This window comes from Hylobates moloch, unplaced genomic scaffold (genome assembly GCF_009828535.3).
Source record: "Hylobates moloch isolate HMO894 unplaced genomic scaffold, HMol_V3 SCAFFOLD_15, whole genome shotgun sequence".
Classification (NCBI taxonomy): domain Eukaryota; kingdom Metazoa; phylum Chordata; class Mammalia; order Primates; family Hylobatidae; genus Hylobates; species Hylobates moloch.
This window is the reverse complement of record NW_026652290.1, coordinates 91449204-91472784: the sequence shown is the minus strand read 5'-3', so window position 1 is coordinate 91472784 and position 23581 is coordinate 91449204. Positions and strand designations below refer to the sequence as shown.

Genomic DNA, 23581 nt, shown 5'->3' with positions numbered 1-23581 from the left:
TCCAAGGCCACCCTCAGGCTTCTCCTGGAGTTCTCCCAGTCCTGCTCAGTCTGTGATTCCTGCCGGTCTGACTCCAGAGCTTTTGTTTATGACCAGGATCTATATCACAAGCATGATTCCAGCTCATTTAATATTTATTGGCTGCTTATAATGAACTTGGCACTGGGCCTGGTTATTAAGCTCTTGGGGCCAAGGAACTGTTGTTTTTTATTATCATTGCTATTGACCATCGTAATCTCAGTTCCCGGTCTCCAGGGTTCCTGGACTTCCCGCTCTCTGTGCTGGGCAGGGAAGGAAAGTGAGCCCTGGGGGTGGAGGGCAGAGGTGGGGTCAAAGTTACTTCCCTGCCACCACCGCTGTCTGTCCTGGAAGCCGCAGTTACTGCAGTGTGTGTGAGTTTGTAGCAGGGTGGGAGAGGAGAGAAGGGAGGTGGAGGGGCTGCAGCTGGAGTGAGGACTGTATCTGTGTGTGCAAGCCGGGGTGACAGACGGCCTGGCACACTGAAGTCAGGTGCCAGGACCCATGGGGCCTGCTGACTTATGGGGACACCACTGGATGGGAATCCTGCTCTCAGGTGAGTGCCCTGCTTCCTTCAGATGGGGGAGGAGGGAGGTTGTATGCATCTATTTGTCAGTGGTGTGTGTGTGTGTGTGTGTGTGTGTGTTTGTGCACTCGAGGAAAGAGATGGAGGCAGAGAAAAAAAATAGAGACACAGAGACAGAGACAGAAATAAAGACAGATACAGATATAAAGATAGGGCCGGGTGTGGTGGCTCACATCTGTAATCCCAGCACTTTGGGAGGCCGAGGTGGGCGGATCACTTGGGGCCAGGAGTTCGAGACCAGCCTGGCCAGCATGGCAAACCCCGTCTCTACTAAAAATACAAAAATTAGCTGGGTGTGGTGGCACACTCCTATAGTCCCAACTATTTGGGAGGCTGAGGTAGGAGAATAACTTGAACCTTGAACTCGGAGGTGGAGGCTGCAGTGAGCTGAGATCACACCATAGCACTCTAGTTTGAGTGACACAGCAAGACCCTGTCTCAAAAAAAAAAAAAAAGAAAGAAAGAAAAAGAAATAAAGAGAAATACAGAAATAAAGATACAAAAGAGATTGACAGAAGGAGACATAAACAGAGACCAGAGACAAAGAGAGACAAAGATGTATGTATATTTGTCAGTGGTGTGTGTGTGTGTGTGTGTGTGTGTGTGTACACTTGAGGAAAGAGAGACAGAGGCAGAGAGAGAAACAGACACAGAGAGACAGAGACAGAAAAAAATACAAATGCAAGAGACTGACAGAAGGAGACATAAACAGAGACCACAGACAAGAGAAAAAGACAAAGACGTGTGTTTATGTGTCTGTGTACACAGAGAAAGAGAGAGAGAGAGAAAGATGGAGTCACAGCCACAGAACCAGAGACCCAGGGAGAAAGAGAGAGAGAGAAATACAGGGAGAAGAGATACACAGAGAGGCAGAGACAAAAGGTGAAAAAATAACCTTAGAAATGATACCAGTGGGGGCCAGGCACAGTGGCTCACGCCTGTAATCCCAGCACTTTGGGGGACCGAGGCGGGTAGATCACACAGTCAGGAGTTCAAGACCAGCCTGGCCAAGATGGTGAAACCCCATCTCTTCTAAAAATACAAAAATTAGCTGGGTATGGTGGGTGGGTACCTGTAATCCCAGCTACTCGGGAGGCTGAGGCAGATAATTGCTTGAACCTGAGAGGCAGAAGTTGCAGTGAGCCGAGATTGTGCCATTACACTCCAGCCTGGGTGACAGAGTAAGACTCTGTCAAAAAAAAAAGAAAAAAAAAGAAAAAAGAAAGAAATAAGAAAGAAAGAAGAAAGAAAGAAAAAAGAAAGAAAGGATACCAGTGGGAAAAACAGGGAGGGGCAGAAAGAGAGGGAGACAGAGGACAAAGAGACAGGGAGAGAACTGTGTAAAGACACATCCAGAAATAGATTCAGAGACACGGGGAGAGAGTTGGAGATTCAGACAAGCAGATGAGAGACAGGTGGAGGGAGGCTGTGCCAGCCCTGAGCAGCCAGGTCCACGGATCAGGATGGGGATGGATGTGAAATTTCTGCCTAAAAGGCATCTGAGACAAAAGGCAGAAACTAGAATATTTTCGTGAAAAAAGTATTTTGGAAGTGAGGACATGATTTTGCAACAGGTCATGTGCAGAGGTGAGGGCTCAGCCCAGCCTTGCTGTGTGTCTCTGAGACCAGCTTCTCATTCTCTGGGATGGAGCTTCCTGGCTAACCCTGGAAGGGTGCAGGGGCTCTGTAGTCCTGGGAGGCTGAGAGTTATCAGCCGCATCCACAGTGAGTCTATAAGCGTTGCCTCTTCCTGGTGGGACAAAGGCAGGACCCTGTGAGAAGAAAGCCAGAGGGAAGGGGCCGCTGCAGGCTTTCCACAGAGGTTTCCTGTCTCGGGTGGGTATGATGAGGCCCCCATCAATGCTTTTGCTCACATCATTTCATTTATCCTTATGACAGTTAAGTGAGGCTGGAACTGTTACTACTGCCATTTTTCAAATGGGGAAACTGAGGCTCAGATAGGGAACATCACTTGCCCAAATAAATGGCAAAGATGAGATTCAAACCCAGGTGGTCAGGCTCTGAGGCTGTGAGCCTAACCTCTAACAGCATTTGAGGCAGAGAAACCACAGACACAAGAACTCGTCATCAAGACCACCATCATCATCATCATCGTTGCCATCATGGTGGCTGAATATTTGCTCTGAACTGTGTTAAGCATGTCACATTTGATATCTCACTCAGACTTCACAACCACCAGATGAGCTGAGTTCTACTATTATCTCCATTTTTCAGTTGAAGAAACTGAGGCTCACAAAGAGAAAGTCCCTTACCCATGATAGTAGGGCTAGTAAATGACAGAGTTCATATTTGTTCCTAAGAGCTCGTGCCCTTATTCACTCACTGGGCAGGGAATTGGGCAGTGTTTGGGCCACATTGGGGCCCTTTTGAGAGGTGCAGAGGGACTGTGTTAATTGAGCTCATGGGAGAGATGAGGTCAGTTGCGTGTGAGCACAGCTGCTGGCGTTGGGCCCCAGCAAAGTCTTGTTTTTTTTTTTTTTTTTGAGACAAGGTCTAGCTCTGTCACCCAGGCTGGAGTGCAGTGGCACAATCTCGGCTCACGACAACCTCTGCCTCCTGGGTTCAAGAGATTCTTGTGCCTCAGCCTCCCAAGTAGCTGAGGTTACAGGTGCACGTCACCACACCCGGCTAATTTTTGTATTTTTTTTGTAGAGACGGGGTTTCACCATGTTGACTAGGCTGGTCTCGAACTCTCGGCCTCAAGTGATCCACCCACCTCGGCCTTCCAAAGTGGTGGGATTACAAGCATGAGCCACCGCGTCAGGTCCCGTAGTCTCCTGCAGCCCCCGTAGTGGTGTGCAGAATGATCAAATGGAAAACTGGGAACTCATTTTTTTGTGTGTTTGTATTTTTTTTAAAAGACAGGATCTTGCTCTGTCACCCAGGCTGGAGTGCAATAGTGCAATCATAGCTCACCGCAGCCTCAAACTCCCAGGCTCAAGTGATCCTCCCATTTCAGACTGTAGCTGGGACTACAGATGTGGGCCAACACCCCCAGCTAATTTTAAAAATTTTTAGTAGAGACAGAGCTTCACTATGTTGCCCAGGCTGGTCTCAAATTCCTTAGCTCAAGTGATCCTCCCACTTCAGCCTCCCAAAGTCCTGAGATTACAGGCATGAGCCTCCACACCCCGCTGAAAACTGGAAACTTCTGCTATCTTGTTCTCCTTTCCTCCCCATGCAAGTGAAATCTTGCCTAAGGGCACATCAGAGGAAGTACCAAAAGTCAATATTTTTCACCAAGATCACAGTAGAAGTACCTGTTAATCAAGGGTTGGCTCTGTGGCCATCTCTGGTCTGACAGGAGGAATTACAGTGTTGAGAGCACAGTCTTCAGGGCCTGGCAGGCCAGGTTCAAGTTCAGCTTCTGCCATTGCTAATACCATCTTGGTGAGTGACATCACCTCTCTGAGCATCGGTTTTTCCTCTATGTGGAATACAGGGACCATCATGTGTCTCCAGTAGAGGGCGCATCACTGGAGAGAACACAGTGACTATCAGAGGGCCCAGTCAAAGTTTGCCAATATTCATTAGCACCCCCACAACAACCCTAGGAAGCAGGTGATAGTATGCCCATTTTACAGTTGAGGAGATTGAGGCTCAGAGAGGACAAAAACACGCTGCAGCTGGGCACAGTGGCTCACGCCTGTAATTCCAGCACTTTGGGAGGCCGAGGAGGGCCAATCACTTGAGGTCAGGAGTTTGAGACCAGCCTGGCCAACACGGCGAAATCTGGCCTCTACTAAAAATACAAAAATTAGCCAGGCATGGTGGCCTGTGCCTGTAATCCCAGCTACTTGGGAGGCTGAGGTTGGAGAATCTCTTGAACCTGGGAAGCAGTGATTGCAGTGAGCTGAGATTGTGCCACTGCATGCCACCCTGGGTGACAGAGCCAGACTCTGCCTCAAAAAAACAAAAGCACATACACAAACAAAAACCAAACAAACAAGAAAACATGCTGCAGGTCACATAGCTGTAAGTAACGAGTAGGACTCGGGTCTCTATGGGTGGAATGCCAGCCCTATGGCCTCAGAGCTCCCTGTGCTTCTGAAGACCCTAGCCAGGCACCCCCCAACACACCTCTCCCTCCATGAATGCCTCCTCTCTCCCCTTCTAGCCTCGCTTTGGACCATATGGAGTCCTCCAGCTGCAGCCCAGCTCACCCTCAATGCCAACCCACTTGACGCCACCCAAAGTGAGGATGTTGTTCTGCCTGTGTTTGGGACCCCCAGGACACCCCAGATTCATGGCATATCCAGAGGTGGGGGCCAGAAAACAAGACGGTCATTCTGATCTCTGCCTCCATGGAGATCCTCTATCCGAGCCTCACGCCCAAAGTCCCCAGAGGACGAATCTGATTGGCTCAGCCAGGGTCCGGCAACAACTGGTCCAGTCAGCTGTGCCAGGGGTCAGGGGTAAAGAGGGAGGGCTGTGGCTGTCATGGCTGGGGTGGGCAAAGTTGGCTAAAAGGTGGGTAGGGGGGCTGGGTGCAGTTCCTTACACCTGTCATTCGAGCACTTTGGGAGGTTGAGGTGGGTGGATTACTTGAGCCCAGGAGTTTGAGACCCACCTGGGCAACATAGGGGGACCCCATGTCTACAAAAAAAAAAAAAAAATTCTCCCAGGTATGGTGGTGCACACTTGTAGTCCCAGCTATTTGGGAGGCTGAGGTGGGAGGATCACTTGAGCCCATGAGGTCAAGGTTGCAGTGAGCCGTGATTGCACCACTGCACTCCAGCCTGGGTGACAGAATGAAACCCTGTTTCAATAAAGAAAAAGAGTGGGTAGGGGGCCCTTGCTGGCACTCATGTCATAAGCTTGATTGTCATTGCAGCTGACATTGATTGACTCCTTGTCAGGTCGCAGACCCTCTGCTTCACTTGCGCAATCACTTTCAATGGGGCTTGGAGAGGGGAAGTAACTTGCCCAAGATGACACCTAGAGTGAGCAGTAGATCCAGCATCCAAGCCCCAGTATCCAACTCCAGAGTGTCTTCTGGCAATTCCAATCCAGTCCTGTTTCTCTGGGTCCCTCTGTGACTATGTCTTGTTTGTTCTTCCTCTCCCTGTGTCTCTGCCTCTGTCTCCCTTGCTTGCTTTCAGAGCTGGCCAAGCCCTCCATTGCAGTCAGCCCAGGCACTGCCATAGAGCAGAAGGACATGGTGACTTTCTACTGCAACACCAAGGACGTCAACATTACCATCCACTGGGTTTCCAACAACCTCTCCGTCGTGTTCCATGAGCGCATGCAGCTGTCCAAGGATGGCAAGATCCTCACCATCCTCATTGTCCAGCGGGAGGACTCGGGGACTTACCAATGTGAAGCCCAAGATGCCCTTCTGAGCCAGAGCAGCGACCCCATCTTCCTGGACGTGAACTGTGAGTCCCTTTCCATTCTCTCCAACCCCTCACCGACACTCACTTCCTTAGTGCCTCGTTCAGTCTCACAGCTTGAAATACCATCCAGATGTGGACTTGTCTACCTTTGAACTTCAGACATATAACTGTTTGACATCTCTACTTGGATTCTACTGGAAACCTCCAACTTAATGTGTCTAAAATTGAGCTCCCAAACCTCAGACATTTGATCCAAAACCTTGCCTGGATAGGGGTGAGCAAAGAGCATTAGCTGGCTCACTTTATTCATTCATTCATTCATTCATTAATTCATTCATTCATTTGAGACAAGATTTCACTCTACTGTCCAGGCTGGAGTGCAGTGGTGCAATCATAGCTCAATGCAGCCTCGACTTCCTGGGCTCAAGCTATCCTCCTGCCTCAGCCTCCCGAGTAGCTGGGACTACAGGCATGAGCCATTGCACCTGGCTAATTTTTAAATTTTTTGTGGAGATGGGATCTTGGTGTGTTGCCCTGACTGGTTTTAAACTCCTTGCTCCAAGCAATCCTCTTGCCTCCGCCTCCCAAAGTGCTGGGATTACAGGTGTGAGCTACAATAACCATTCAGCTGGCATACTTTAGACGTGTCTTTCAATCTTGCTTTACCCAGGGATGAGGCTGAAGTTTCATCTCCATCTGACTACTGTACCTCGTTTGCAATTGATCTAGCCTTTGAGTGGGGAGGAGGGAAATAAAGTATTTATTGATCTGTTAAAGACCTCCGTAAGAGACCTGTTGCTGATGCTATTGTTACTGCTGTAATTGTTCCTGTCCTCTCAGATGGTCCTGATCCTGTTGAAATCAAACTGGAGTCTGGTGTTGCCAGTGGGGAGGTGGTTGAGGTGATGGAGGGCTCCAACGTGACGTTCTTGGCGGAAACAAAATCTCACCCACCCTCTGCCTATACCTGGTTTCTCCTTGACTCCATTCTGTCTCACACCACGAGGACATTCACCATCCATGCTGTGTCCAGAGAACATGAGGGCCTGTACAGGTGCTTGGTGTCCAACAGTGCCACCCACCTGTCCCGCCTGGGTACTCTGAAGGTCCAAGTCCTTGGTGAGTCTCCTTTCCCGGTTCCTCTCCTTCGTTCTTCTGAGAGTCAGATGCTGGCCATGTCAGAAGGAACCAGGAGTTCTTAATCCGGGGCCTTTGGATACTGTGTGAGGGAGAAATCCCTGCATGACATTGAGTTGCATGCAAAATGTTTGTGCTGTGTTCTGGAGGAAGGGTCTAGGGTTATCATCAGAGTTTTGAAGGGATCTTGGAAAAAAACCTTAAGAGGCCAGGCGCGGTGGCTCACGCCTGTAATCCCAGCACTTTGGGAGGCCGAGGTGCGCAGATCACAAGGTCAGGAGATTGAGACCACCCTGGCTAACACGGAGAAACCCCGTCTCTACTAAAAATACAAAAAATTAGCCAGGCGTGGTGGTGGGCGCCTGTAGTCCTAGCTACTCAGGAGGCTGAGGCAGGAGAATGGGGTGAACCCCGGAGGCGGAGCTTGCAGTGAGCCGAGATCAAGCCACTGCACTCCAGCCTGGGCAACAGAGCAAGACTCCATCTGAAAAAAAAAAAAATCATAAGAGCCAGTGAGCTACACCAATACCCCAGAGTTTGAGGAGGACCCAGGGGGATTTCCAATGCAGCAGGGCTCCGACTGCAGGGAAGGCTGGGCACACTGGCTCCTTTGCCCGGCTTGGCACATCCTGCATGAGACCCTGGTGGCTCTCTAGGGGTTGCCCATGATTTGATTATCTGGAGGTGGGGGGTTTAACTGTCTACATTTAAAAACACTAACACAACATTCACACACTCCATACACACACAGATAATATCCCCACATGCACAGCACACTCACGCACATGTACAATACACACAGTAAACACAACTCATATATAACATGTACACAACTGTGCAACACCACAGACATACAACACACACTCACACAAAACATACACACATATAGCATGCACACAACAGAGGTGTACAACTCACTCATCACAAAGTACACAACACATCAGACATACAAGACATACACACAAACCCACAACACATACAAACCCATAGCACATACATACAAACCCACAGCACATACACACATACACACAGCATATACATACAAACCCACAACACATGTACACAAACTCACAACACACACACAAAATACTCACACATACAACACGTATACAACACACATGACATACAAAACACAGACATACATATCTCACATACATCTACACAACAAACAAGATCACATATACATGACACACTCACATAAAATAGATATACACCTAATATGCACTAATAGACACACACAACACATATCATTGACATTCAGCACCCACTAAACATTACAACCATTCAACATCACAGACACTCAAGATGGACAACATGGAAAACACACCACATACCATACAGTCAACACCCTCAACACATATATACAACAGACACACAATGCACACACAAAATGCATACACATACCACATGCAGCACATACTCAGAGCATATGCACACATCACACAACACAAACACATAACACAATACCACAGACACAGAACACACACTCATACACAACAAATATATACACATAGCATATACTCACATACAAAGTGCATATGAGTACCACACACATACTTCATATTCAACACATACACCCAACACACACAAGAGATGCAAAACACACACACATCACACACTCTCCATACACACAAAACTCATTGCATATTCACATAATAATCACACAACACACATTCATCCACAAAAGACATACACGTACCCCACACACCAGCATTATGCAAATCATATACACATATACACCACCCACAACACACACACACACACACACACACTGCTGGAAAAACTTGTGGGCCCCACAAGGGCAGGAGATGGGGGAAATCTCCCTGAACCTGACTGTGTATCTCTACGTGTTTCCAGAAACACTGACCACGCCTCAAGTCGTGCCTTCAAGCCTGAACCTTGTGGAGAATGCTAGGTCCGTGGACCTGACCTGCCAAACCATCAATCAGAGTGTGAATGTCCAGTGGTTCCTGAGTGGCCAGCCCCTCCTGCCCAGTGAGCACCTGCAGCTGTCAGCTGACAACAGGACCCTAATCATCCACGGCCTCCAGCGGAATGACACGGGGCCCTATGCCTGTGAGGTCTGGAACTGGGGCAGCCGGGCCCGGAGTGAGCCCCTTGAGCTGACCATCAACTGTGAGTCACCTGGGGCCTGGACCTTCCCCTTCTCCCTGCTTCCCTCCTTCTCTTTAAATTCTTCCTTCTGGTCATTCATGCTATGATTATTGAGCTCCTGCTCTGTGTCAGGCATGAATCTGGGCACTGGACAAGGCCAAGTGCCTGCCCTCAGGGGGCTTATGTTCTAGGGGAGAAGCCAGACCATAAACAGAGAAGCAGGTGATAAGGCTTAGGGACACCGCCAGATTTAGGCTTTCACAGGGTCTCACTGGCCTTTGTCTACAGGGAGGCAAACATAGAAGCGGGGGAGGGGGGAGTGAGAGAAGGAGCTGTATTTGTCCGAATACTTGGAGAAGCAGACCCCAAGGTGGGATTAACGGGATTATTCATGCAAGGGTTTTATTAGGGGAAATGCTTCTGTGAGGATAACTAGGGAGGCAGCTGCAGGGAGGCTGGGAGAGCCATTAGACTGAGAGACTGAGATGCAAGTGTGACCCCCAGTGACAGGGAGAGGGACAGAGACTTGAATGGAAGCACCTGGATAACGACGCACTTGAAGGAACACCCATCAAGGCTGTTGGGACCTTCCATGTCTCCCAGGAAGAACCCTGCCTTGGTTTCCTGGATGCACTCAGGGACTGGCAGGGTGCAGCCTGTGGAAGGGCTGGGAGTAGATTTGGGGGCACAGCAATTGGGCCCTTGGTCAATTACATTTCTGCCATTGGAGGTCTTTGAAGAGCTTCTCCTGGTGACCACAATTGCACAGCAAGAGATGATAGGGCTGGACCAGAATGGCAACTGTCGGGTGTTGAGAAATGGTTGCACTGTGGATATATTTTGAATATGCTGCTGACTGATATTAGGTGAAAGAGAAAGAAAGGAGTCACGAATTACTCTAGGGTTTATTGCCTGAGCCACTGAAAGGATGTAGGAGTCATGAACCAAGATGGAGAAGCTTGGGGGAGAAGAGGTTTCTACAGGGAGAGAAAGGAGGGGTGCACTTTTGTACACGCAAAGTAGCAGGGAACACAGAGGTAGGGGTTAAGTACATGTCTTTGCTCCTCTTTACACTTCTCTGTTGCTCTCTCCTCTTTCCTTCTCAATTCAGTCATTAAACCAAAAAATATATACTTTGTGCTCTCTCTGTGCTAAGCAATATGTTGGGCATTTGATACTTGCCATGATTTTCAGCGTTCACAGCTGCTGGGGATGGGGAGGTCACTGAGCGGGGAAATAAAACACAGCATGATAAATGGGACCTCGGGGGACAAAGGGAGGGTATGGGGAGCCCAAAGGAAGCCTCCATCGGGCGATGTTGCGAAGGGTCATCATGAATGGGGATGTCCGCCCTAAGAGCTGAAGGAGGAGTAGGAGTAGGCTGCTTAGAGCAGAGTCAGGGAAGAGCATTCCAGGCAGAGGGAAGAGAGCGTGTGATGGCTTTGAGGCAAGAGATAGTGTAACAAGGATAGAATCTCCGAGTGGGATTTAATTCCTGAGTGAGAGCAAGAGGTGTGGAAAGGTGGGGCTGGAGGAGGTCTCTAAGAATCAAATTGTAAATGGCCTCATCAGCCATAGGCTTTGTCCCAAGGGCACTGGGGAGCCACAGAGGGTTCTGAACACAGGAGGGACAGTGACAGTTTAGTACTTAGGAAGACTTCTCTGGCTGCTGTGTGGAGGATGAGACTGGGATGGGGAGACGAGGAGGGGCTGGGATGCAGGTGAGGGATCCAAGTGGCCATGGGGTCAGGATGGGGAGAAATGAACAGGTTCAAATGATGCTTAGGAGGGAGCAGAGTCGGAGTATTCCTCCCCTCCTAGAATGTCTCGATTAGCAACCTTTTGCATCCTTTCCAGTATTTTACATTAATTTAAATAAAGTATGATTCTTAAACTCTTTTAGGTTTTCTTAAAAATAGAGACAAGGTCTTACTATGTTGCCTAGGCTGGTCTTGAACCCCTGAGCTCAAGTGATCTCCCTGTCTCAGCCTCCCAAAGTGCTGGGATTACAGGCATGAGCCTTGGCCCCAGGCCTAAACTCTTTTAATTTATATGAGAAATCCAACAACTACTTTCATTTATTTCCTTCTTATATGTGGTGGAAGAGAAAAGTGACAATGATCCCCTCTGACATTACAAAGAAAATTTGCACGTGTTTATACCATTGAGAATACACAGTGCTAGAAGTTAGGGATTATATACACAGGACACAGCCACAATTTCCTTCCTTTCCTTTCTTTCTTTCCTTCCTTCCTTCCTTCCTTCCTTCCTTCCTTCCTTCCTTCCTTCTTCCTTCCTTCCTTCCTTCCTTCCTTCCTTCCTTCCTTCCTTCCTTCCTTCCTTCCTTCCTTCCTTCTCTTTCTCTCTCTCTCTCTTTCTTTCTTTCTTTCGCCTCACTCTGTCACTGAGGCCGGAGTGCAGTGGCGCAATCTTGGCCCACTGCTACTTCTGCCTCCCAGGTTCAAGTGATTCTTAGCCACTTGAGTAGCTGCAATTACAGGCATGTGCTACCACATCCAGCTAGTTTTTGTTTTTATTTTTATTTTTCAGTAGAGACGTGATTCGCCACATTGGTCAGGCTGGTTTTGAACTCCTGGTCTCGAGAGTTCCACTCACATCCACCTACCTCAGCTTCCCAGAGTGCTGGGATTACAGGTGTGAGCCACTGCACTTGGCCTAGCAACAATTTCTGATGCCTGGGTGACCTAAAACACTTCTTTGAATTAACTTTTGCAAAGGCAGTTTTTTTTTTTCTTTTTTTCTTTTTTTTTGAGATGGAATCTTGCTCTGTCGCCCAGGCTGGAGTGCAGTGGCACGATCTTGGCTCACTGCAACTTCCACCACCCAGGTTCAAGCAATTCTGCAGCCTCAGCCTCCCGAGTAGCTGGGACTACAGGTGCGTGCCACCACGCCCGGGTGATTTTTTGTATTTTTAGTAGATACGGGGTTTCACCGTGTTAGCCAGGATGGTCTGGATCTCCTGACCTCGTGATCTGCCCACCCCGGCCTCCCAAAGTGCTGGGATTACAGGCGTGAGCCACCGCGCCCAGCCCTTGTTTTTGTTTTGATCTCCCCCACCCCCAGTGTTGTGGACCACACTCTAAGGAGGAAAAGGGAGCATGTTCTGTTTATTTTACTGAAATTCCAGGGTGAAAGTGAATGGGGCAGAATGGGATAACTCGCTGACGGGGGCCAGGGTGCATCATGTTTGGCTTTACACACAGATGGTCCTGACCAAGTGAGCATCACCAGGGAGTTGGCATCTGAGATGATCAGCACCATCGAGGCAGAGCTCAACTCCAGCCTGACCCTGCAGTGCTGGGCCGAGTCCAAGCCAGGTGCTGAGTATCGCTGGACCCTTGAACACTCCACTGCGGAGCACCTGGGTGAGCAGCTGATCATCAGGGCTCTGACCTGGGAACACGACGGGATCTACAACTGCACAGCCTCCAACTCTCTCACCGGCCTGGCCCGCTCTGCTTCAGTCCTGGTCAAGGTGGTAGGTGAGTCTCTCAGGGTTGCCTTCTCCTAGGACCTGAGGGGCCTTTCCTGGTGCTGGTCCCAGCTACCTAGTCTACCCCTACCGAGGGCTGGAGTGTGGCAGTCTCCACACTGCCTGAGCAGGTTCTCAGTCCACAGCTGTTGAATCCCAACCCCTAATGCTCAGGGGAATGTAGAACCTGTACTTCCTGCTGTGTTCCCTGGAAAACTCTCCAAGCTGTTCTGAGTCTCGGTTTGTTTGCCTGTAAATTGGGCTTGTGATGTGTATTAGTCTGTTTTCACGCTGCTGATAGAGACATGCCCAAGACTGGGTCATTTATAAAGAAAAAGAGGTTTAATGGACTCACAGTTCCACGTGGCTAGGGAGGCCTCACAATCATGGTGGAAGGCGAAAGGCATGTCTTACATGGTGGCAGACAAGAGAGAATGAAAACCAAGCAAAAGGGGAAACCCTTTGTAAAACCGTCAGATCTCGTGAGACTTATTCACTACCATGCGAACAGTATGAGGGAAACCGTCCCCATGATTCAATTATCTCCCACCAGGTCCCTCCCACAACACTTGGGAATTATGGGAGCTATAATTCAAGATGAGATTTGGGTGGGGACGTGATGCCTATTCTTCCAGAGTTGTTTAGGAGGACAATGAGTCAGAGACATACTCAGTGAGGGAAGGAATGAGCTATATGGGGAATCAGAAATGATGTTAATAACAACTGGACTTGACTGGCAGGGAGTCCCCATATCTCTGTCTTTAATTCTTGAGAAGGCAACAGTGTCACTGTTCACTAGGATTCACATCCTTCTCCAATGCTTGTTAGCTGTGTGACCTTGGGCAAGTTACTTACCCTCTCTGGGCCTCTGATTTATTAGCTGTAAAACATAATAATTCTGCCTATTTCTTAGTCTTGTTGAAGATTGTTAACATTTGTAAAGTTCTTAGGGCAGTGCTTGGCATATTGTGTTTGTTAAACAAATAAAATTATTCCTTTTTTTTGTGTGTGGCATGATCATGGGTCACTGAAGCCTCAACCTCCCAGGCTCAAGCCATCCTCTCACCTCAGCCTCCTGAGAAGCTGGGACTACAGGTGTGCACCACCACACCTAGCTAATTTTTTGTTTATTTTTTTTGTAGAGACGGGGCCTCCCTATGTTGCATAAGGCTGGTCTCAAACTCCTGGGCTCAAGTGATTGTCCTGCTTTGGCCTCCCAAAGTGCTGAGATTACAGGCTTGAGCCACCAAGCTCAGCCTAAAATTATTATTTATTGAGCCTGTACCACATGTCTGAATCCAACTTTCCCATATATAATATCAGCAAACACTTCGTGGGTACTCTCTGTCAGCCAGTTTTGAGGTGAGCCTGTTGGTTTCTTCATTGTACTGGAAGGGAAACTGAGACCTATAGACTCAAATCCTGTCATTGGGGTTTGAAACCAGGCTGGCCTCCTCAAGTTGTTCACTAAGCCTAGGACACCATTTATATCAACTTCAAAATTACCTCATTTAATCTTTGGAACAATCTTGTGGTCTTGTTAAGACCATTGACGGATGGAGCAACAGGCTCAGGGAAGGAAGCAGTGAGTTCAGTTGATGCTCACGGGGATATTGTAGGATTTGAATGAGATCATGTATGGAGGTCTCTTGGTGCTTAGAGCTTGCTAGCTAGCAGCTTCTATCATCATCATCATCATCATCATCATCACCATTTGTCAAGCATCTGGTATGTATCAGGCACTGTGCTGGTAGTTTTATACATGATCTCATTAATCCCTTCAAAAGTCTATAGAGGCCGGGCACAGTGGCTCAAGTCTGTAATCCCAGCACTTTGGGAGGTTGAGGCAGGTGGATCACATATGGTCAGGAGTTGAAGACCAGCCGGGGCAACATGGTGAAACCCAATCTCTACTAAAAATACAAAAATTAGCCAGGCGTGGTGGTGGGTACCTGTAATCACACTACTTGGGAGGCTGAGACAGGAGAATCACTTGGGAGGCAGTGAGATTGCAGTAGTTGCAGAGGAGGGAGAGGTTGCAGTGAGCCAAGATCATGCCACTGCACTCCAGCCTGGGTGATAGAGTGAGACTCCATCCCCAAAAATTTTTTAAAAAGTCTATAGAGTTTGGAATTCTTATCCTTGCTTGACATATAAAGAAATGGAGATGCGGCCAGGTGTGGTGGCTCACGCCTGTAATCTGACCAGTTTGGGAGGTCGAGGCGGGTGGATAACCTGAGGTCAGGAGTTTGAGACCAGCCTGGCCGACATGGTGAAACCCCATCTCTGCTAAAAATACACACACACACACACACACACACACACACACACACACAAATTAGCCAGGCATGGCAGTGCACACCTGTAATTCCAGCTACTTGGGAGGGTGAAGCAGAAGAATTGCTTGAACCCGGGAGGTGGAGGTTGCAGTGAGCTGAGATCGCACCATTGCACTCCAGGCTGGGCAACAGAGCGAGACTCCATCTCAAAAAAAAAAAAAATGGACAGGCAGAGAATGAAACTAAGAATCCCTGAAGCACCCCAGGAAGTTCCCTCGCACCCCTCTGAAGCAGAGCTCCTTCCTCAGCCTCCTGATCCTTGTAGCTGTGTTCTTAACTCAGAGGCTCAATTTCACCCTTTTGAGAAAGGTTCAGCCAGAAGTGAGATGGGCAATCGGCAGGCCAATATTAATGAAAACAATTGCTGTTTATTAATCACCTAGTATGTACCAGGTGTTAACATTCATGATTTCATCTCATCTTTGCAAACATCCTGTGCTATTTACGGATGAAGAAATGAGACTCAGAAATGAATTCACTTGTCCAGGGTCACACGGCCCCAGCGAGTCAAGTGGCTGTAAGTGAAAGCCGGGTTTCTGGTGGCCAAAGCTCTTTTCTCTGGTCTGTGCCTCTTTTCTGGGAGGAATAAAAGGCAAAGCCGTATTTGATCCATTATCCTAATTGGCGTTGTCATCATGGCCAACATTTACTGATCACTTTCCATGGTTCCAAAGAAACACTATATATACGCAAAATGAATACGTATATGTTTAATCTTTCCAGAAGCCCTGTAAAACCTATTGTTCCCATTTTACAAAAGAGACAACTGAAGCCTAGAGAGGTTAAGTAGCATGCCGAAAGTCACGCTGCTGAAATTTGGACCCAGAAACTGGGTATTTTAGTTTACAAATGGTGCTGTTAATGCCACAGACTGAGGTCAGGTGCGGTGGCTCACACCTGTAATCCCAGCACTTTGGGAGGCTGAGGCGGGCGGATCACTTGAGGTCAGGAGTTCGAGACCAGCCTGGCCAACATGGTGAAACTCCCCCTCTCTACCAAAGAATACAAAAAATTAGCCTGCATGGTGGCTGGTACCTGTAGTCCCAGCTACTAGGGGAGGCTGAGTTGGGCGGATCACTTGAACCTGGAGGTTGCAGTGAGTTGAGGTCACGCCACTTCACTCCAGTCTGGGTGACAGAGCAAGACCCTGTCTGAAAAAAAAAAAAAAAAGCAAAACCAAAAACCAAAAACCACAATCTGATGCCTCCCAACGACTGGAAAACAAGTGCTCACAAAATATCATTAGAGAAAAAGCTGCAAGCTTGGGAATGGGCTGGGGACAGGGATGAGGGTGTGTCAAGCCTGGGTCTTGATTCTCTCTCCTTGTCCAGGTCCCCAGTCCTCCTCCCTGTCCTCAAGGGCCATCGCTGGTATTGTCATCGGGATCCTGGCTGTCATTGCTGTGGCCTCAGAACTGGGCTATTTTCTCTACCTCAGAAATGCCAGGCGGTAATACAGGGATACAGGGAGGGGGGGAAATGGGAGTGTAGCCAGCAGGGGGCGCTTGCCGGCTGTGTTGCTGACCATGGCGCTGAGTCTTGTCTGGCACCTGGGGAATTCAGTGGGTTGTGGGCATTGTTCAAGAATGGACATGGGATATGGACAGAACCTGTGGAGATGGGCAAGGACTAGAGGCACAGAAGAATGAGAGCTTTGGGGTTTCAGGCCCTCAAGGAAAACAACAGAGGACCCCAGTCATGAGACCTCACAACCCACCCCGGAGGAGGAGCACCCCACAGAGCCCAGTTCCGGTAAGTGACCCTATGGTGGCTGATGCCTGGGGCAGGGGTGAGGGCTGGGGAAGAGGCTGGTGCTGGGGGCTCCCAGCTTCGCCACCAGGTCACTGTATGATCAGGGCAAGCCCTGTCCACTCTGAGCCTCTGTGTTTCCATCTGGAATATGGATGAGATTGGAGTCAAGCCCTCTGACGGGTTCTGCCTGTTCCAACAGTCACGGCAAAAGCAGGACAACATGCTGGAATTCTCTCCTTTCTCAGTCTCAGAAAACTTTGTTAACTAATTGTTGTAGACAGAATGAATCAATCACAACACTCCTTCCTGCTGAATCCAAATCTAGCCTCATAACATATCTCAATAGAGTGCCTCGAGTGCCCTCTACTGATGGGTTAGAGTTAACCAAAGACAAAATGAAACATACTTGCCATCTCTGGGTCTGGGATTCTGGAAGGATAGGCCTTTTGATATGGAAGGCTTTCTAGAAACTGTCCAATCCAGGCCCATTTTACAGAGAGGAAAACCAAGGCCATTAGGGATAAAGGGCTAAACCCAGGCTACAGAGGATCCAGTGTCAAAACTGGGGCTAGAATTTAGATTTCTCACCTCTTCTGTGTCACCAAACAGCCTTACCTCACCCAGAACTTGATTTCCAGGACATTCCTGGTCAAGCTCACTGGAAATATGACAGGGAGTCCTGGGAAGGGAGATTTCTGCACTTCCTTCCTGGGGCCAGGGGTCCTGGAAAAACAGCCCCTTGCCCCATATCTCTTTCGAACTCCAGCTCCTGACTGAGATTCACTTTTTCTAGAAAGCCTGAGTCCTGAGTATTGCAATATATCCCAGCTTCACGGACGGATCAGAGTGGAAATGGTGAGTGATGCTGCAGAGGGACCCTCCTTGATCCTCTGACCAGGCCGCTATAGGCTTACTTCTTAGGGTGGGGGCTAGCATAATCTTTTGAGAAAACCCAGTGCCAGATTAAGTCTCTCCGCATGTCCTCCTCTGACTTCTCTGAGGATCTCAAGACTCTCCCGGGTTTTTTCATCTCTTCTCCTCGTCTTCTTACTCTTTGGCATGACGATTCCTAGCTTGGAGCCCTCTGGGAATCAGAAGCGCTATAACTGCCTCTGAGGCCAAAGCTATTTCTGAGAATCTCTTGCGGTAGCCCCTGTTCCAAGCCCTATGACCTCTCTGCAACTTTGTTTTTCCCCAGATGCGACCACCAGACCTTCCAGAGGAGACCTATGAGGTACATTGGCCCTGCTGGGTTTGGTTAAATAATCTATGGAGGAAAGATAATCTGAGAATTTTATATGTGATAAGCCTGAGAGATCATCTTGTCTAAACCTTTCATGGCACATCACAGGGCCAGGGATGGGAAGAGAGTAGCCTAAGGTCTCACAGGGAGCTGGGTCAGATGCCAAGACCCTGGATCCTCTTTTGTTCCTTCCACCTCCAGGGCTTGGAATTGGATTGCCAATGAGGTGGTACTGGACCAGCACATGCTGGGGTGAAAAGGAAGCTGGGAGTAAAGGTTGCAGATCCAGCAGGAAAAAGGAGAGTTCTGGGTCAGGGCAAGGGCCTGGGTTCTAACCCTGCTTCCACCTCTGATTCTCTGCAAGAACCTGAACAGATTCCTTCCACTCTCTGGGTCCCTGAAGAGTATAAGTTGGTACATTCCTGGCAATCTGTGTCTGTGGGCCCTGCCTAATTTCTCTGCTTACTTGCAGACAAAGCTGCCTTCAGCAAGCCCTGGAGGCAATTCTTTCAGCCCCTGGAAGCCACCACCCAAACCTCTGATGCCCCCACTCAGATTGCTCTCCACTGTGCCAAAAAACATGGAGTCAATCTATGAGGTATGTTTATGCCACATTGAGTCTTTGGACAGGTGGAAATCTGTCACCAATCTGCTTTTTCTTCCCTACTAAAGAGTCTGTAGGATGAACTATGAAGAAAATTTCCCTTTAAAAATCTTCTTAATTCCATCCTATCCATTTCCATCGTGTCATTTTCTGGTTAGTTTTACTTCATTCCTTTCCAATGCATTCCGTTTTATTGCATTCCATGTTTCACTCCACCCATTTCCTTTCTATCCATTTAGCTTTATTCATTTTCTGTATTTCTATATCACTTCACTCTGCCATTTTCTTTCCATCCCATTGGGTTTTATTTCCTTCCACTCTATTTCCCCCCATCCCATCTCTTCCCATTCACTCTATTCCATGCCTTTTATTTTCTTTCTTCTTTCTTTCTCTCTTTCTTTCTTCTCTCTTTCTCTTTCTTTCCTTTCTTTCTTTCTTTCTTTCTTTCTTTCTTTCTTTCTTTCTTTCTTTCTTTCTTTCTTTCTTTCTTTCTTCTTTCCTTCTTCTTTTTTTTTTTTTGGATACACGGTCTTGCTCCATCACCCAGACTGGAGTGCAGTGACTCAATCTCTGATCACTGCAACCTCCGCCCCCCAGGTTCAAGGGATTCTCCCACTTCCGCTTCCCGAGTAGCTAAGACTGCAGGCACGAGCCATCACACCCAGCTAATTTTTGTATTTTTTGGTAGATACGGGATTTCACCATGTTGGCCAGGCTGATCTTGAACTGTTGACCTCAACTGATCTGCCCGCCTTGGCCTCCTGAAGTGCTGAGATTACAGGAATGAGCCACCCTGCCTGGCTCATTCTATGCCTTTTCATTCCATTCCACTCAGCTCTGTTTGATCCCTTTACATTCCTTTCCGTCGCTTTCTTATTTCATTCCTTTTCATTCTTTTCCTTTCTTTTTATTACATTTTATCCATTTTTATTTTTTCTTTTAATTCTTTTCAATTCATTTATTTTACATTCCGTTCACTCTATTTTATTTCAGCCCACTCAATTCCCATCCCATGACTTTATTTCATTTCCACTCTTATTCTTCCTATCCCATTTCAGTCCTCTTATTTCCATCCATATATTTAATCCATTTCATCCGTTCTATTTCCTACCTCTCCATTCCTTCCTGGTCAATGTCCCTATTTACATTCATTTCCATTTGATTGGTTTTCATTTCATTCCACTGCATTCCAGTTCTTATTCTTTATATTTCTTTTCAATTCACTTTTTCTTTTTTCTCATTCCGTTCTTTCTTTTCCGTTCACTTTCTCTTCTCCATCCCCTCCCCTTTCATTCAATTCTATTTCACTGTTTTCCATTTCTCTCCATCTGTTCTCTTCAATTCCTTTCCCTTTTCATTTCTCTCCAATCCACCCCACTCTATTCTATTCCATTCCATTCTACTCCATGTTTTCTCACTTCATCCTCTCCCTTCATGCCCTTTATGGCACTTCATTCCTTTGTCTTTATTACTTTCCTTTTCAAGCTTTCCATTTAATTTCTTCTTTTCAAGTCATTCCATTCCACTCCTTTTCATTTCATTTAAGTTCTTTCCATCTCTTTCCAGTGCTTTGCATTTCCTACTCTTCATACCATTGATTTCAGCTTCATTTCATTTCATCATTTTATATTCCATGGCATTCCATTTCACCTCTTTTCTGTTTTTTTAATTTTGTTGCTTTATTTTTATCCTTTAATGTTATACTTTCCTTCTACTATATTACTTTTCTCTCATTTCCTCTCCATTTCTGTCCCCTCATTACCTTATTTTATTACTCTCTTTTCTGCTTCATTTTATTTCTTTTCTGCTTTTTAAATTTTTTTAAAAATTGCCTTATTTTATTACTCTCTTTTCTGCTTCATTTTATTTCTTTCTCTCCATTACAATTTTCCTTTTCATTTAATTTCTTTCATTTGCCCTTCTTTGGACATCATGCCATTTTATTTCACTCCATTCTCTGCCTTTAATTTTTATTGTATTCCTTTCTGTCCTATTCAGTTTCCCTCCATTGCATTTATGCCTTTGCCATCTCTTTCAGTTACATTCCTAAAGTCTATTCCTTTTCATTCATTTCCTTTCCTTTCCAATCTTTCATTTCATTCATGATATTTACTTCCCCACATTTTTCTCATGGGAGATTTGAAGCAGTTTTTCTCATGGAAGATTTGAAGCAGTTTATATACAACACTACAAAATGGTGTTAAATTAGAAGTAGAAATTACAATCAGAAAAAATATTTTTAACAATAGCAAGAAGTCAATATATGGGTAAAAAGTAAAAATATATGCTGGACCTACATGATATCTGCCACTATATCTCTTATATGTCTCTAAGCTTCCGGGTAACAATAAAATAGAGAGGTATGATTAGTTACATCATTCAAAAAGAAGAAAACTGGGCCAGGCGCAGTGGCTTACCCCTGTAATCCCAACACTTTGGGAGGTGGAGGCAAGCAGATCACTTGAGGTCAGGAGTTCGAGCCCAGCCTGGCCAACATGGTGAAACCCTGTCTCTACTGAAAATACAAACATTAGCTGGGCATGGTAGCAGGCACCTGTAATCCCAGCTACTCGGGAGGCTGAGGCAGGAGAATCACTTGAATCTGGGAGGCAGAGGTTGCAGTGAGCTGAGGTTGAGCTACTGCACTCCAGCCTGGGCAACGGAACAAGACCTCGTCTCAGAAAGAAAAAAGTAAAAAAGAAGAAAACTATTAGTTCATCCAGGCATAAGCAAAATTCCAATAACAAGTTTAGAGCAGTCAAGTGATGGCTCCATAGTTCTAAGGACTAGTAGAATTACTTTAGAGAATGCAAGTGATCTCAACCCTGTCATCAGGACAGCCAGATTACTCCAATTCCAAGAATGGACTTCAGATTCTATATTCTGAACAAGGCAGTGACCAGTCAGAGTTTATCCAGACGAGGAATAAGAGAGAGGCCAGAACAGGGGCTCAAATCCATGTCCTACTGACAGGATTTTATTGGGTTTGGAAAAGAGAAAGTTTAGGGACAGAGAACTCCAATATTTTAGTGTCTGACAGGCTTCAAGTAGAGGGATAAATGTGTTCCTTGTTGTTCCAGAGGGCACATAAATTACCATGGAGGATAGGTAAAAGAGGGGTAGATTTTAGCCTAACAGACAGATGAACTATTCTTGAAAAATGTGAATATTCTATATACCTTTTTATTTTTTTGAGACAAGGTATTATTGCTCTTTCTCCCAGGTTGTGTGCAGTAGTGCGATCATGGCCAACTGCAGCCTCAGATTCCTGGGCTCAGGTGATCATCCTACCTTGGCCTCCCAGAGTGTTGGGATTACAGATGTGAGCAACTGCACCTGGCTGAATGTTTCATATATTAATATCTTAGTCAAGAAATTTTAATGTTAAGAAAGTTAAACCCTCTGAATGTAGTTCAAATGGGGATTAATTGAGAGAACACTGAGAAATATCAGATAACTCAATTTCAGAAATTACTCCTGGGCCTCTTGGCGACTCGAATGCTATCAAGAATCTGTTTCTCTCTTATTATACACTTTCTCGTTTTCACTAATCTATGAATTCATCTCATCCTTCTCAATCCAGATTGAATTTCTATGTAAGTCTCCTGGTCATTGCTTCTCTATAACTTCAGAGTATATATAACAACGTCTTCTGCTGCCCTTTAAGCGTTTCTAGGTTCAAATTCTCCACAGGAGAATCAGATTGGTTCAGGCCACGGTATGGATCATGTTTAGGTTTGTCAGCTCTCTAATCAGCTTTGAACTGGTAAAAACTTAGCCACCTAAGTCCTTCTCTTCACCAGTGTCTGCGTAGGGAAGCCATGTTTGTTTCCTATTATTAGTCGGGCAAAAGGTCTTCCCAGAAATCCCACCCAGTAAGCTTCCTCTTATATCTTATTAGCCAGAATAAAGTCATATGGTGCTCCTTGTAGCAACAGAGGCTGAGAAAGTGGTACATTAACATTCCCAGTCTCTTCAATAGAAGCAAGCAAGGGAGGTGGTGTGGGGAAGAAGGTTAGGTCAGTCATCTCAGTGTCTGCTACATTCTGGAGGGATTAGAAGGAGCAAACCATGCAAACAGTATGGAAGGAAACATTCCAACTTGAGAGGCATCAGTAAAAAAGGCCCTGAAGTTGGTGTAGAGTTATCAGTTGCTGTATAATGAATTACCACAAACTTTGCAGCTTAAAACAACATGAATTTATTATCTCACAGTTTGTGTGGGTCAGGAGTTCAGGCATTGCTTAGACAGCTCTTCTGCAAGGCTGTATAATCAAGGTGTCAGTCAAAGCCCAGGTCTCATCTGAGGCTTAACTGGGGATGGATCAACTTCCAAGCTCATGTGGTCATTAGCAACATTCAGTTCCTTGCAGGCTGTCATAATGAGGGCCTCAGTTTCTTACTGTCAGCTGGAGGTCATCCTCAGTTCTTTGCCATGTGGCCCTCTCCATAGGCAGCTCACGACATTGCATCTTGCTTCTTCAAAGCCAAGACAGAAGTCATAATCTTATGTAACAGGATCACATACATGCAATCATGTATATCCTTCCACCTTTGCCATATTCTATTGGTTAGATGCAAGTCACAGATCTTGCCCTCAAGGGGAGGAAATTACATAAAGGAAAGAATACCAGGAGGCAGGGATTATGGGGACCACTTTAGAGTCTGTTTACCACAGTGGGGAAGTACATGGGCCATTCCAGGAACAGAGATGTGCCAGTGTTACTAAAGTGTGATGAGAATGGAGGAAGATTTTTGGAATTTCCAAAGAAAGGAAATTTCCAAAGAAAGGAAAGTTCCAGGCTGTTTGGGCCCCAGACTACACTGAGTAGACTGGGGGGTCCACCTAGAAACTGAAGCTCACATTTTCTCTTTGTTTAACAGGAGCTTGTGAATCCAGAGCCCAACACTTACGTCCAAATCAACCCCTCGGTTTAA

General features: G+C 46.8%; 1 protein-coding gene across 4 annotated transcripts; it reads left to right on the top strand.

Annotated features, from left to right (window-relative positions):
- Positions 1–358: 358 nt before the first annotated feature.
- CEACAM20 (CEA cell adhesion molecule 20) lies at positions 359–23581 on the top strand. Of its 4 annotated transcripts, XM_032177167.1 has the most exons (12): positions 359–574; positions 4743–4886; positions 5728–6003; positions 6802–7080; positions 8956–9234; positions 12438–12716; positions 16377–16494; positions 16711–16796; positions 17590–17651; positions 17995–18030; positions 18512–18637; positions 23528–23581. In XM_032177167.1, exons 1-12 carry the CDS (start codon positions 523–525, stop codon positions 23579–23581), a joined length of 1791 nt encoding a protein of 596 aa, XP_032033058.1. In that variant the 5' UTR covers positions 359–522. The 4 variants fall into 4 exon arrangements, with proteins under 4 accessions (XP_032033058.1, XP_032033061.1, XP_032033060.1 ...); XM_032177170.1 differs by lacking the exon at positions 12438–12716; XM_032177169.1 differs by lacking the exon at positions 17995–18030.

Bases quoted from the DNA above. Each gene is read 5' to 3' on its own strand.
- CEACAM20 (XM_032177167.1), top strand. From the start codon at position 523: ATGGGGCCTGCTGACTTATGGGGACACCACTGGATGGGAATCCTGCTC. The intron at 6,004-6,801 runs GTGAGTCCCTTT...CTGTCCTCTCAG, and splicing joins CATCTTCCTGGACGTGAACT to ATGGTCCTGATCCTGTTGAA. The intron at 18,031-18,511 runs GTACATTGGCCC...GCTTACTTGCAG, and splicing joins TTCCAGAGGAGACCTATGAG to ACAAAGCTGCCTTCAGCAAG.